The sequence below is a fragment of the Didymosphaeria variabile genome (assembly GCF_027946475.1).
Source record: "Didymosphaeria variabile strain IMI 356815 chromosome Unknown scaffold_4, whole genome shotgun sequence".
NCBI lineage: Eukaryota > Fungi > Ascomycota > Dothideomycetes > Pleosporales > Didymosphaeriaceae > Didymosphaeria > Didymosphaeria variabile.
The window spans coordinates 3,937,597-3,951,996 of NW_026611623.1; the positions used below are offsets into that span (position 1 = coordinate 3,937,597).

General features: G+C 51.8%; 5 protein-coding genes across 5 annotated transcripts; 3 read left to right on the top strand and 2 right to left on the bottom strand.

Annotated features, from left to right (window-relative positions):
- Nucleotides 1-327: 327 nt before the first annotated feature.
- MON2 (Endocytosis and vacuole integrity protein) lies at nt 328-5,600 on the top strand (the record flags this gene model as incomplete). Its single annotated transcript, XM_056214958.1, has 5 exons — nt 328-476; nt 816-949; nt 998-1,086; nt 1,131-3,572; nt 3,621-5,600. 5 exons carry the CDS (start codon nt 328-330, stop codon nt 5,598-5,600), a joined length of 4,794 nt encoding a protein of 1,597 aa, XP_056072225.1.
- A 571-nt stretch (nt 5,601-6,171) lies between these two features.
- On the bottom strand, nt 6,172-8,575 carry N0V89_006189 (uncharacterized protein; the record flags this gene model as incomplete). The annotated part of the gene is made up of 2 exons (XM_056214959.1): nt 6,172-8,391; nt 8,468-8,575. The coding sequence occupies 2 exons, from the start codon at nt 8,573-8,575 to the stop codon at nt 6,172-6,174; spliced, it is 2,328 nt and encodes a 775-aa protein (XP_056072226.1).
- A 772-nt stretch (nt 8,576-9,347) lies between these two features.
- On the top strand, nt 9,348-10,633 carry N0V89_006190 (uncharacterized protein; the record flags this gene model as incomplete). The annotated part of the gene is made up of 3 exons (XM_056214960.1): nt 9,348-9,453; nt 9,506-9,932; nt 9,979-10,633. The coding sequence occupies 3 exons, from the start codon at nt 9,348-9,350 to the stop codon at nt 10,631-10,633; spliced, it is 1,188 nt and encodes a 395-aa protein (XP_056072227.1).
- A 1,288-nt stretch (nt 10,634-11,921) lies between these two features.
- wos2 (p23 chaperone protein wos2) lies at nt 11,922-12,849 on the bottom strand (the record flags this gene model as incomplete). Its single annotated transcript, XM_056214961.1, has 3 exons — nt 11,922-12,203; nt 12,276-12,604; nt 12,828-12,849. 3 exons carry the CDS (start codon nt 12,847-12,849, stop codon nt 11,922-11,924), a joined length of 633 nt encoding a protein of 210 aa, XP_056072228.1.
- Nucleotides 12,850-13,540: 691 nt separating this feature from the next.
- On the top strand, nt 13,541-14,277 carry VPS24 (Vacuolar protein-sorting-associated protein 24; the record flags this gene model as incomplete). Its single annotated transcript, XM_056214962.1, has 2 exons — nt 13,541-13,588; nt 13,642-14,277. 2 exons carry the CDS (start codon nt 13,541-13,543, stop codon nt 14,275-14,277), a joined length of 684 nt encoding a protein of 227 aa, XP_056072229.1.
- Nucleotides 14,278-14,400: the final 123 nt, after the last annotated feature.

Consider the following 14,400-nt stretch of genomic DNA (forward strand, 5'->3'; position numbering starts at 1 on the left):
ACTGATGTTTGCTTAAGCCGTTGTTTATGGAATGCAAGCGAAGGCAGTTCTCGACGAAGTGTGAATGGTGCACGCGAGTGATTGAGTGAAGTGGCCGGCTGCATCTCAGGCTCTCGATCGCGGTGCTTGTCACTCGTGTCTTGGCGGGAACTAACAAGCAGCTGCGACCGGGGTCGAGCCACATCGGCAAAGGGCCGGGGTATCTCCGACAACGTGACATCTGTTCACTGCCTGCTCACTGAAACGACGTAAGCCTTTGACACTCCTTTCTTGTAGAAAACATCGAGTAATATCGAGCGCCCTCATGCCCTGGTTACGGCCCCGAGAATGACAGCACAGATTTTGGCGGCTGAGCTAGGAAACCTCATTCAAGACTCCAAGCGCAAGAACACCGACCTAAAGAACGCGGCCGAGAAGGCACTCCAGGATCTAAAATCGCTCTCAGTAACATCAGAGGCACAACTTTCCGCTGGCAAGTGATCTTCCGAAGTCTCCGTGCTAGCTACGCTAATGTGATATAGACCTGTCTAGGCGGCCTCATTTTATTTCTCCCTTTTTGATTGCTTGCAATACTCACAATGCCAAGTTTGGTTCAACGGCCATTTCTTGTCTGCAAAGACTCAGTGTGTCCAAGGCTTTACCCAGGGAACGGTTGACTGAAGTTCTTGATGCACTGAAAGACTCCGTTACATTAAGTAATACCTCCACTAGTACTACACAGGTCGAATCTAACAGCGTGAAGGCCATGATGTACAGTTGAAGGTCTTGCAAATATTGCCTTCGCTTGTACAAAACTACCCCACTGAGGTTCGCAGCGATGCTCTGGCTACTGTACTACAAATATGCTCTGCACTTCAGAATGCCAAGAATTTCGCTGTCAGCAACACAGCCGCGGCTACGCTGCAACAGCTAGTCATTGCTGTATTCGACAGGGTTGGTACAGAAGATGGTAGAGTATTCTGCTCTCAAATACAGGTTTTGACTTATCATGACACAGATAAGTCACTTGAGATACCCACGGTTAACGATGTGCCTGCAGACGATGGTTCTGTGTCCATCAGGCCAGCTGCGCACGACGCGCTCAAGGTATGACCCTTATGACATGCTGCAACCATCTCTCACAATGGCAGGTCTTTAACGACCTGAATCTTCTTCTTACAGGAGAAAAGACGACCTTCATACGTTTTTCCCCTTTACCGTCCACAACTACTCTCGAGGTTATAGAAGCGATCTTGTCCAATCATGCCAAGATCATGACAACACATGCGGAGCAAACCCATATTCTTCGCTCTTTGCTTATGCCGACGATCATCCGCTCCCTATCTGATCGATTGTCTTTCCCTATCACACTACGAATCATCCGGATTTTGAACTTGCTCATCCGCAATCACCTTACCATCATGCCTTCAGAATGCGAGATTGCGCTTGGGCTGTTGAATCATATGCTTGACCCAGAGGCGTCAAGCTCATGGAAACGAGCACTGTGCCTCGAAGTATTCCGTGGAATTTATTCGGATTCTCGCCTCCTTCTGCAAATATATTCGCATTTTGATGAACAAGAGGGAAAGAAGAACATATTTGGGGATAACCTAGCTTCCTTTGTTCGCCTGGCAACTGAAAAGCCTGCCGTCATTGGGCTCGGCCAACAGTCATCGCTGCCATCGAATCGCAGCGATGGCAAAGACAGTGCCTCTGATCAAGCAGTTGCAGAAGCTGGAGCTCTCGCTGGTGTAATTGGTGCTCCTACGAATGAGAACAACGCAGGTAACCATGCTGCCGGGATCAGCACACAATGGAGTAATCTCAAGACGCCATGCATCGAACATCTTGATAAGACGGAGCCGCCGCCTATGCCGGAAACCTATATATACAGCTTGGTCTTGACATGCATCACGAATGTTTCTGAGAGCTTGGCTAAGTTCGTCCTGCCACTTACCGTGCACCATGAAACAAAAAGTAAGAGGAAGAACAAATCAGAAGAGAATGCGTCGCCTGGGGGAGATCCAACGTCGCCCCCTCCTTCGCGTAAAATGTCACGAACTCAATCCTTTCGAAAGAAGACGATACCGGTCAACCCATTAAGTCTCGAAGAGCACCCAGCTTATGCATATATACAGACGTCAGCAACGTTAGTCACGGAGTGCTGGCCTGCGATACTCGCAACCTGCTCGACATTCCTTAACGCAGCCCTGGACGCTGACTACTACCGAGCTTTAGTACGCGCGATACAGAAGGTTACACATGTTGCTGGTTTGCTCGTGCTCCCAACACCTCGCGACGCATTCCTTACCACGCTTGCAAAAGCAGCAGTTCCATCTAGTATGGTGATGGCTAATGTTGCGTCGCCAAAGTCAGCGCCTGCTGAACAGACAGGCTCAAAGGGATTGTTGAACGTCGACAGTCTAGTCAGCCAGGCAGCATCAGCACTAGACAAGAACCGACGCCCTTCGCACGAAACGACTCAATTGCCAATACTGGGGGCTCGAAACCTCCTGTGCCTTCGAGCATTACTCAATCTTGCTATTGCCCTTGGACCTACACTCCATTCCGCTTGGTCAATAGTGTTTGAGACGCTACAGGTCGCAGATCTCGTGATGGCGTTATCGAATCAGGGTGGACTGCGGACACCTGTCGGTGTGGCTCGCACTGAATCAGACCTCTCTGAAAAGATAGAAACCGAGACCTCAGCTGTACAAGCGGCAGCTCGTAGGCTCTTTGAGAGCACCATAGACTTTCCCAACGATTCTTTTGCAGAGGTTCTCCAAGCCTTATGCGGGCTGATTCAAAACGGCAGCGACAGCACTCCGAGAGGGGGGCAGACGCCGTCCAACGCAGGCCGCCCGAAGGTCCTTCACCAGCGACGACTAGGAAGCGTTTCTGGTATGTCACTGACCACCGATGGTAGTTGGAGAGACTCGGCTTTCGCGCTGAATAAAATCGGGGAGCTTGCTGGGCTGAACGAGGAAAGACTTGCTATCTACCCGCCCAACGATAGCGGATGGGATATTCTCGTCACCGAGCTCGTTCGTTATTCTGCCAATGACTGCAATGCAACCTCAACTCGACTCCTCGCTGCGGATATCTTGTGTCGCACAGTCAAGGAAATCGCGCAATCATCTATCCCTGATGAGGACCGCGAAGAGGTCCAAGCCAGGATTCTTTCAGCTTTGGAAACACAAATATCGTCATTGCATCAACATGACACTCACGACAGCTCGTATGCCGATACCGACATTCGGATACATCAAATAGCACTCGCCGCGCTCAAAAGCGTCATTGAACAGTGCGGCGAATCATTAATTGCTGGATGGGTATCAGTGTTTGACAGTCTATTGAGTGTGTTCTCGGATACCTCACGCTCTGAGAAAGATGATACAGCTTCCGTAAAGTCTGAATCATTGTCAGACATTGTCGAGGTCATATCGAAAACACTAGCACGGACAGCATTTGGTACGGTCCAGCTCGTCTGCTCTGACTTTCTTGCTGCTGTTCCGGACACTTCACTTTCGACGCTACTTGAGCTCTTACTCAAGTTTTCTTGTCAGCAGGAAGACTTGAACATGTCACTTACTGTGAGTATATTAAAGTCAACAATAGATCATCTATCTAACATATGAAAGGCTGTTACCTTCTTCTGGAATGTGTCAGATTTCTTACATGCTAGAAGCGATTTATCGCAACTGCCAACTATAGCAAGCGCCTCCATGGATGGAGGAAACATTCAACAAGCCATCAAGACGAGGTCAGAGGAAGGAGTAGCGCCTGCACTCTGGCTTCAAGTCCTCATAGATTTGTCCACGATTACAACAGACCGGCGTGCAGAGCTCCGCAACTCCGCGATTCAGACCATTCAGCGCATATTCGAGAACTATGTCGATCAGCTATCTTCTGATGCATGGATGTTATGCCTTCGTAGCGTACTTTTCGGGATGGTCAGCGCCAACCTCTTCATGCAGAAGCGAATACGGACAGGAGATCCAGAGACGAACACCGACGTTACGGCGTGGAACGAGACGACAAAGACAGTGCTCCAGTCCATAAGCAAGTCCATGTCGATGTACATGGACAAAGTAGAGGACGCGAGTATGTTGGGACAAGCCTGGGCCGACCTTTTGGACCATCTTCAGAAATTTTTCGATTGCGGCTCGCATGCTCTTGGCGCATCGGTCTTCAATACCATCACCGAAGTGCTTTCGAGAGGGGACAATGCTCAAGCAATAGGTACTGCACCTCTGCTGAAGACAGCTACTGTCTGGACAGTATATTTCGAAAGAAGTGAGCTTTGGCAGAAGGCTCCAGAAGACAACCAAGAAGCCTTCATCGCTTACGCAGAGGCCTTCAAGGCTATATATCGATTGACTGACAAATCCTTGAATCCCATCGACATGGTTCAAATGCTACGCAACCTCGAGGCTTGTGTAGTTCAATCGGATGAAGTACCTTACTCGTCAGATATTGATAACATGACGACACTTCAGAGCCAGGTCATTGAGTGCTTCACATTGGTCCGTACTGAAACTGAGGGCCTTCCTCAATTCCTATTACAAACCCTCAGCAGCTTTGTGACCCTCCCTTACTCGAGAAACAAAGAACAACGTGGACCTACATTCGTGGCACTCGCTAAAGCATCGATGGCAGTACTACAGAGCATCGTCATCAAGCACGTCTCAGACAACGTTATTTACACCGACGGTGCACTCCTCTCTGTTCTCAGCAGTCTGGAGAAACCAATCCGAGAGAAGTATCTGTGGAAGCGAGAAGGCAAGCATCCGACTTTGTGGCAGAAGGCGACTTCGACCGCTGTCGCCATTCTCGAAGCCACCCTCTCGCACATCAACAACCTGGAGGGCGAGCCTCTCAAGTCCCTCTGGACCCAAATCCTCGCCATCATCAACGGTGTTACCCGCGCTCGACTCTCTACCTACCCGGCTACGCTCCAACAGGACGAATCCTTCGACATAGACGCATTCGTCAAACTCAAATCTCTTATCACATTGAGCTTGGGTTCCCCCTCCCTCCCAGATGCCATCCGCCGTACCCACACCCGCAACCTCTTCGAAACCTCCCTCCTCCACGCACCCTTCGCCGGCGAAATTCCCGACCTCGCCTCCGCCCCGCTCGAAGACCTCTACAAAGTGCGTCTCGGCCGCACCGATGACCCCACCCCAACATTCCGCCCAAAACTGTCCTACACTACCCTCAACGCACTCTTCACCCTCGTAAAGTATAATGGTGACAAGGATGAGCGCCCCTCACGCATCAAGCTCGCGCAAGCCGCAGCGCCCTACCTCATTCTCCGCAGCGCCCTCCCACTCCGCGCGTACATCGCGGACCACCCTCTGCGAGGCCGCATGCCGCAACCCGAAAGCCAGCGGCAGGAGCTCCTCTTCGTGCTGCGGGAGCTAGGCAGATTGGAGAGCGAGCCGGCAAGCATTCCGGATGCAGAGGGCGTGAAGAGTAGGTTTGGAAAACATCTGCATAGGCTGTTTCCGCTGTTTGTGCGGGCGCTGGGGGTGAGCAGGGGAGATGGTGAGGTTTTTGGGGAGCTGAGCAAGTTGGTGGAGAGGGTTGGGAGCGAGTTTGGGGTGTTGGATGAGTGATAGAATGCAATGAATGAGTGTATTTTTGGATAGCCTAGACGAGATGAATGCATGTATGCATGAATGGAAGTGATGGTCCATGATGATAGAGGCGTATAAGCCGGACGCAGTGCAGCAAGTCACGTCAGGACGGTCTGTTCGGTGATAGAACGAGCAGTTCGCACGTCACATAAGAATAGGAGCTAGAGAAATTGAACGTGAGACAGAACGGATAAACACTAGCCTAGTGATGGTATTGCAAGTTGAGTCGATTTATGGATTCGTGACGGCGATCTCAAAAGCGGCCATTTTCTCCTTCCTGAGGATGTTCGCTATAACATATGTTGATCACCGTGTAGAGGGCGCTTTGCAACAATGGATGAAAATGATATTGGCATAGAAACATATGTCCATTCCGGTGTGGGTATCATCCGCTCATAGCTCGTAAGATCAGGACACCGCCCAATTCAGTCGGTCTGCAGACCTTCCTACCTCAGCAAAACCTCTCGATAAAGAGCCACCGCTTTGTGACCGTATCTATAAAGTGAATATCATCTCGTTCTTAGCATTCATGAAGAGCAGCTCGCTTCCTTTACAACCCTGAGATAATCTTCCCCACATACTTCAACTCCCACTCCTTCGGATCCACGCCTTCAAAACGCGCATCCCGCCTCTCAGCGAGTAACTCGCTCGTGATATCGATACTTTCGTACCACTCGCGCACCTTATCGTCTCCGCCGACCCCATAGATAGTCAACACACCGTCTGTAGGCCTAGCTTCAGGCCTCGGTGGCACGCCCCGCATTTTCAGTAACATCAATAAGATGTCGCTGAAGCGCTCGCCTTGTTGCGAATAATACGCGGGAGGCTTGTCGAGCGGCCACCTGGGATTACGGTGGGAAGTGTCGATGTCGTCTGGAGGTGAGGACTGCAGGGTGTCGTCTGTGGAGGGCGCATTCAGGTGGAAATGATTTGTTGAAAGGAGCTCATGCTGATCTTCCCAAGTGCGGAACAGCCAGCACATGCGCTCTACACATGCTAGCAGCACCACGGCGACTAGGAAGGTCTCGAACGGATTGGCCTGCTGCCGCTGAAGGAGGCGGCGCTCGAGGTCGTTCATGACGATTCGGGCTAGACATGCTGCACGTTTCTCTGTAGCGCCCATGAGTTGTGATTTGATAAGATTATAAGACAGTTGGTTGTGGACTTTTGAGATGGGTGTCCGGTTGATAGTCTCCAAGTCTGAGGACGTAATAGTAGGTGGAGCCATCGTGGGGGCGAGTGAGGGGTTCGAGAAGAAGTGCCAATGCAGAGACGGAGAATTGAGTATCCGCGTGAGATTCCACAGTTCCAGTACCTTTGTGAGGAGACCGTCTTGGTTTGTCGAGTTGATACTACAAGCTGTATTTATCGTGGACTTCATGAAAGCAGAGTCTTCCGACTCAAAGAATGAGGGCACGATCTGCTTTACGTATAGGTCAAGCTTCCCGCTGATGTCGTCTTCTGTGTCGATGATCTCCAGCTGGGAGGCCGTGACCGCGGCGAGAATGGCAGGATCGATGTCCGTCGGTGTAAGACACTTCAGCGGTGTGAAAGTCGCGACGATGCCAGAGTCTGGGTAGTGAGTCGCTTCGATCCGACCAGGTATTTGATGAAGCCGTATTTGACCCTTTGCTTGACTGACTGCATGGAAGGACAGCACCGCATGCAGGCCAGCAGAGTACACGTTGAACTCATCCGCTATTCGCGTCCGTATGCAGGGCTGCTTCCAAAGCCGTGCGCTCTCAACGTTTTGACAGGTGTTGCACGGATTGTCTCCTGAGCAAGGCTTCTTCAGCATGCGGCATCGAATACAAGCGCCCCGTTTCCGCACCTCTTGAACCTCTTTTCGCCTTGTATCGGTGAAACGACCTCGCACCTTCGGCTTCACAGATTTGTGGTTCACGCTAAAATCAGTCCCAAAGTGCGTCTGGGTGCTGTTCGGTGCTATTGGGCGCGGATGAGAAGGGGCTTTTGCAGTATTCTCATCCATGATAACATGCTGCTTGGCATCTGCCTCTTCTGGCAGCAGAGGATCAATTGAGTTGTGCCATTGTCGGGATTGAAGCGGAAAGACAGACATGCCATGGTTGGTCATATTCATGTTGAGCTCTGGCTCCAGCGTGAGGCCAGAATTCAGCGGAAGTAATTCGTTTGCGGCCGACGCAGCCATGACGAGCGATGGAACCATAGACTGGGCCATGGGTGCTGAGCAAGACATGGAAACACCACCCATATGCGGCGAGCTTGTCGGCGAGTGGTGCAAAGGTCCGTTGAACTGGTATATCGACGGCAGTGCAGGCGCATTCGGCATGTCCATGCCTTGAGACAGCGCGCCCAGATCGCTCTCCGGGCGGTCATCGTGTACCAAGTATTCCTCGAAGAGCCCCTGGTGATGGTCATGTATGTTTCCGACGTGCGAGTGTGGATGCTGCTGCTGCACATGCTGTTGCGCCTGGTGCCGCTGTGGCTGCTGCTGCTGAGCGGGCGGGTCCTGGCGCTGCTTCGGAGCCACACGTTTGCCAGACAGGTTCAGATGCTGTCGCGAGACCTCAGCAAGCGTCTCCAGTGCCGACAGTCCCTGTTTCGAGGGGGCGAAGGGCAGGTTCATCGCTTGGCCGGCGTGCATCGGGCTTGTCGTGGGCTGGGTGAGAGCGGGGAGGTCGGGCAGCTCGTGGATTTGCAGCAGGGCGCGCTGCCGGTCGCGGAGAGGAAGGGCGGGACATTTCTTGACGAGGTGGTTCGTGAGGCTATCTATACGGCCTTTTGGGAACTGGTAGGCCAGTCAATCGGTGCTGCGGCGTGGGGAAAATGAAAATGCGGTGGGCTACACCGATTGTTGGTCTCACCTTTTCGCCGCACGACTTGCACGTGTGCTGGTAGCGATTGCTTGCATCTTCGAGTTTGGGGCCACGCTCAAAGAACTCCAGAATCAGCTGGTTCGGCCGCCTCCCCATGTTTCTGCCGTCGCGTGGAGTCGTGAATTTGGGGTCGCAGAAATTCTGCCAAAGCGGTGAATGGTGGGGAGACTCGAGAACTCGCGTGCGACCAGTGATGTAACTCCGCAGAAAGGACTAGCGCGTCAGCACGCTGCCGCTCCCATGCACGCACGATGCAGCCCGTTGAATAACGAGGGCCGGAGACTCTTCCCTTCGCAACATACTTTACACTGGGCGAGGTGATCGTTTCCAAAATACCGATATCACCGGAATTCCCCGGGAGCAAGGACCACGCTTGAGCACTATGCCTATTAGGGCCAGCTTACCGCCCCCTCGCTCCTTCCCTAGACCCCACGATTCCGCCTCTCAGCCATTTCGAAGGAAGCTTGACAATCCGTCCAAGACATGGAGTCGAATATTCGATGAGGCAGTGACAACTGCGCCCGGCGATTGACGCGTATGTCTTTCACAGCGTCGCTACCCCTAGACCCACCTTCTTTATTCCAAAACGGCCTCAGACTTGTACATTTGTCTTGAGCGAACCACACTGCTATGTCAAGCGTTGGATATGAGCAAGTCAACACAGCCATCCCCTGGTCCACAAAGGAATATGCCATTTATCGTATCATCGAACCCGAGCCAAGTGGATCATGCTACTCGAAAACTCATCCGAAGCCATGTCATGCGTGGAAAGAATGCAAAACGAGCCAAAAGACAATCGCCTCCGATCTTGGAAGTTGCAAGTCCTGCAGGTCCTGCCCGGAGATCGCAGGCCGAAATACAAGATATAATGAAGTCGTATTCATCTCCACCGCCAGAGCGTGTCGGTGCACGTTTGTATTTCATTGGCTTTCCTGAGGACGTGGAACCTCGGCTCTTTCTTGAGATGGAACAAGGTTTGCAACGCTCTCGGTTCTGGTGGTCACGCGACACTGACTCAACACACAGTATCAAGCGTAGCTTTACAGATTCTTTTCCCCCTACTGGTTGAGATTGGGTTCCAAGCTGAGAAAAAACCATGGCTACATCCAGGCGAACGGGATTCCGTAGCCATCTACATCGACGCCTTTGCGACACAAACATTCATCGATAGGGTTTTGCGCCATCAGCCAGAGAGCGAAGTCAATCAAGTCGCAACGCTGCATCTCCAGAAGGGTCTCACTCTTCTCCGTGAAAGAATGGGTGGACTTGACGACGAGGCAAAGATCTCAGATGCTACGATCGGCGCCGTCTTGGATTTGGCTACTGCTGCGCTTTTCCATGGGGACGCCAATACAGCCAAGCAGCACATACGGGGCCTGGGGAAGATGACGGATTTGAGAGGCGGGCTGAAAGCATTCGATACTAATCCGGGGCTTCTGATGGAGATCTTGAGGTGCGCAAACATCCACTGAGCAAAGATCCAATGCTAACTTCCACAGATGTGACATGAGCATTGCATTGTTCACAGCAAATGAACCCGTCTTCTGTTGTCGAGCGGGCTCAAAGCTGCCCGATTTCCCAGACCAGGTGCTCTCGAGCTTCGACTCCACCGAGTGTCCCGACTTCCTCAACGCCCTAAACCCCAACCTGGCCGAGGTATGGCGTGTCACAAGGAAGTTCTGCCTTTTGGTCAACCTTGCCACGCAGACACGAAGACAGTTCCACCCCTCCCTGATATACGATTCCATGACCTCGATCATGTACCGCCTCCTCCGCATGGTCTTCACGAACGGGTCATGCGACGAGACGTTACGACTGGGTCTCTTAGTCTTCACGCAACACATCTTCCTGCAGGGACAGCAGATTAGGCTTCCCAGCCAACCCTTATCACAGTGGTACCGAATACATCTCAGAGCCATTGATAGCCAAAGGGCGCCGACGCAGATCACGCTGTGGTTGCTGATGGTGGGTGCTATTTCCTTATACAGCGTCGCTGAAGAAGCATGGCTGGGTGAAAGTCTTAGAAGATGCATGGAGAGATGCAACGTAGGATCATGGAAGGACTTGCAGTATGTCCTGAAGTCGTGCATGTGGATCCCGGCTCTGGATGATCGGGTAGGGCAGCAGATTTATGAGTCGATATTACCTAGTTAAATCTGTCTCAAGAATCCGCACAGCTCGTCGTGACGCCCTTGACCCCAGCAATCATTTTCAAGTTGGTTTTTTCACAGACAAAAGCGTCCGCGTCTCAGAAAACCTCTCGGTTACTTTCACTTCAAAATCATCAGCTTACCACCATCCTCTTACCACCTAAGCCATCGCCCGCACCAGCCAAGGAACTCCTTAGCAAATGGGCTCTGTTTTGCAACCCCGTCTCACCTGTTCAACATAAATAAAAATATCCTGCTTCCGTCTTCATAAGCATATACTCACACTCTGAACCATTCATCTCACATCACATTTGATATCCCATCCCGTAGCACTTCGTGGGACAGGTCATCAAATGCAACCGAAATGAATACACTGCACCGAAGAAGAATATCCGGCTTCCTGAGTTACCCCAAAATGTGCAATGCACCCCAAAGCAATTGGCCTAGTACTGTAATCTTAGGGCATGGATATCATCCTAACGCTGCAAAGGTAGCTCATTGCGTCAAAACTGAACGATACACAACAGCATGAGGAGTATGCGCCGCGAAAATTTGGCTGTTCCCATTGATCGTCGCGTCAATACTAATTCAAATGCCAGATCAACCGAAACATTTTAAATTTCACTACTCTCCCTGGGATGCACATTTCTGCATGAATTGGGTTGATGTTGGGAGAACGAATTCGCCGTATATTGGCATGCTGACAGGGCTTATATCTGATGCGCAAGTGAAGATGGTCGGCAGGCGGAGTTTGAGATATAGGGTTTGATTGAAAGAGGTCACGATGCAAAGGTAAACTTGTAGGGGTTAACTTACATAAGTTGAAGTCCAGTTGGAACGTGAAGTGGAAATACTAGGTTAGAATATGATGGAAAGGTAACAGTTGGAAGGTAGCTAAAGGGTTAGGTTGGGGATGATTGAAAGGTAAGTAAAAAAAGAAGTCAAAAGGCAAGTTAAACGATGGCTAATAGGTTGAATTTGGAGACAGCTGAAAGGTAGAGGTTGAAAGATGGTTGGCAATTGGAATGCATATACGGATCGACTTTAGCTATTCGCTTTATGGATGAGGAGATTGAACATGGAGATGCATTTCGGGTCATTTACTTTGCTCATACACGAACATAGCATGCCAATTCGCGAAAAGGCAAGCACAGCCTCCAATGCGACAAGCTTGCAGAACTAAATTCTAGTACTGCGAAGTCTTAGTCGCAGCCCGCTTACCAATTCGCAAGCCGTTCGCAATCGCTATCCCACCAAGTCGTCATCTTAACTCCCATACCAAATTGTATCGTCTACGAAACTTCCTCAATCTTCTTGCTGCTGCTGCTGGAGGCCTCGGGCTTGTCGTCGCTCTCCAGCGCAGGCATGTCATCGTCCTCCTCCTCGTCATCGCTGCTCTCGCCCTCACCCTCAAGGCCCTCCATGCCGGGAAGACCTCCTGCGGCCTGAGCAGCGCCGAGCTTGCTGAAGTCGATGCCGCCGAATCCACCCTCACCGCCGGCGCCCATGGGGTTCATCTTCGACATGTAGTCCTCATCATCGGGAGCCTCGTCCTGCTCGTCCTCGTCGACCCACTGCACGAAGTCAGTAAAATGCTCTCGTCACACTGTACGATGCCCATGCTATGAGTGGTTTGCCATGCGTACCTTATCGAAGTTGGTCTTCAAGAAGTGCATCTTCTTGTTGTCCTTGAGCAACCTGGGCCAGAACTCCTCCTTGAGCTCCTTCTTGCGCAGCACAAGCTCGATGTCGCGACCTGTGTGGTGGATCTTGGACTCCTTGGGATCGATCTCGGCGAAGAACTCAAGTTCAAGAGCGTATGTGACCTTCTTGGACGTTGAGGTACCCTTGAAGGTGAGTTTGGTAGGTTGTAGGTCAAGTTGCTTGTCTGACTCGGGAACGTCGGTGGCAACAATGGTGAGGAAGATGTAGTTCTTCTCGGGCTCGGAGCTTGATGAGCGCTGCGCCCAGGTGACTGGTACATGTTAGGGGAGCTCAGCTATAGGATCACTCGCAACATCAAATTCCACGACAGCGGCAGCGGTGAGTGCATGCGCGACACGCGAGCTCGAAATCTCATGTCCCTGAAGGATTTGTGTCCGCAGATATCGAGTCGCAATAGGCGCCGTATCGCATGCAGGCGTAGGCAGCAAGTGCATGCGTGGAACAAGATGGTGTTTGGGAAGGCTGCAGCTTACCTTCGGGGGTGACGGTAGACATATCGAGGCGCGAAGTATGTACTAGAGACTAGCGATTGGGTTATTACAAGCGTAGAAGTAGTGTCGTCAACGGGTCGTGAAAGTCGTTTGATGTAGGCGGTCGACGTTGGGTGAAGGAAGAAGAAATGCGCAGGTGCTGCAGGTAGTGGACTAGCGCGGGCGAGGCTGGTGGAAAGTAATGGAAGCTGTGTAGAAACTCAGCCCCGCAGCTAATGATTGCTTTATGCAATTACAAACTCGTATATTTGTGCAGCTGGTAAGCAAACTCGCAAGCTTGTCTCAATTGGAGAGTTTTCGTGACTATGGGCGGTGATGGGGATCAATATTCAACGTGTCGCTGGTGGCCTCTGGCGGGCGGGTTGCAACCTGCCTGCCCCGCTAACGTCACTGAGCTTGGACCACATCATCGCCGAACCGCTGTGAGCGATACCCAAGCACACCGAGGCACCACTTGTACACTCACGCGTGAAGCATCGCGCACCCACTCTAACCGTAGTCTCAGCCCTCACGAGTCTTCTGAATATCTATCGACCAACTTTGCCCTCCTTAATACCCCGCTGCCTGAGCACCTAGACTCCAACGACCACGACCGTATCCAGTATCAGCTTGGACCTTCAAGCCCCCTTGCGGTACATACCAAATAGACACCGACAGCTCGAGGAACTAGCTGGCAACGGCTTGGGAAGACCATCATGGAGACCATCCGCGGTCTCCTCTGGAAGCCGACCCCGGAGGAGCAGGTCAGTACCAGCCCATACGGCCGTTCTCTCGCACCAGCCTAATCGCATCGCAGAGGCGCAAATGCAATGCGCTCGTCCGGCAAAATGTGCGCAAACTCGATCGAGACATCATGCAGCTCAAGCAAACCGAGGCAAAGACGAAGAATTTCATCCTCCAGTCCTCGAAGCGCGCCCAAAAGAACCCGTCTATGGCTAAGCAGGCGAATCAAGACGTCCGAACCTTTGCACGCGAACTTGTGCGCGTACGGAAGCAAAGCAGCCGACTACAAACCAGCAAAGCGCAGCTTAACTCGGTGCAAATGCAGGTCAACGAGGCCTTTTCCGTGCGCAAGATTGAGGGTAGCATACGCGCCTCGACGGGCATAATGAAGGATGTGAATACGCTTGTGCGGTTACCGGAACTGACGGGGACCATGCGGGAGCTCTCATCTGAGCTCATGAAGGCTGGCATCGTCGAGGAGATGGTGGGAGACACTCTCGACGATACCGCGTTGATGGAGGACGAAGATGAAGAGGCCGAGGGTGAGGTGGACAAGATTCTTTCGGAAATATTGAAGGACAGGCTACCGCCAAGCAAGGCCACCGAACAAGCGCTCCCTGCTGCGCCGGTCGCGGCAGAGGAGGAAGAGGAGGACAACGAGGAGATGCTGAGACAAATGAGGAATCGTCTACAAGCTTTGCAGAGCTAGGCTGTTGGGCGGGTGCTACATCGCATAATCTCAATGGAGTCAGGCATGGATGGTGTTTTGAGGCGATAGAGCGATTGAATTCAATCCTTAGAGTTGTCATACGGTTGATGATGCATAACCTCA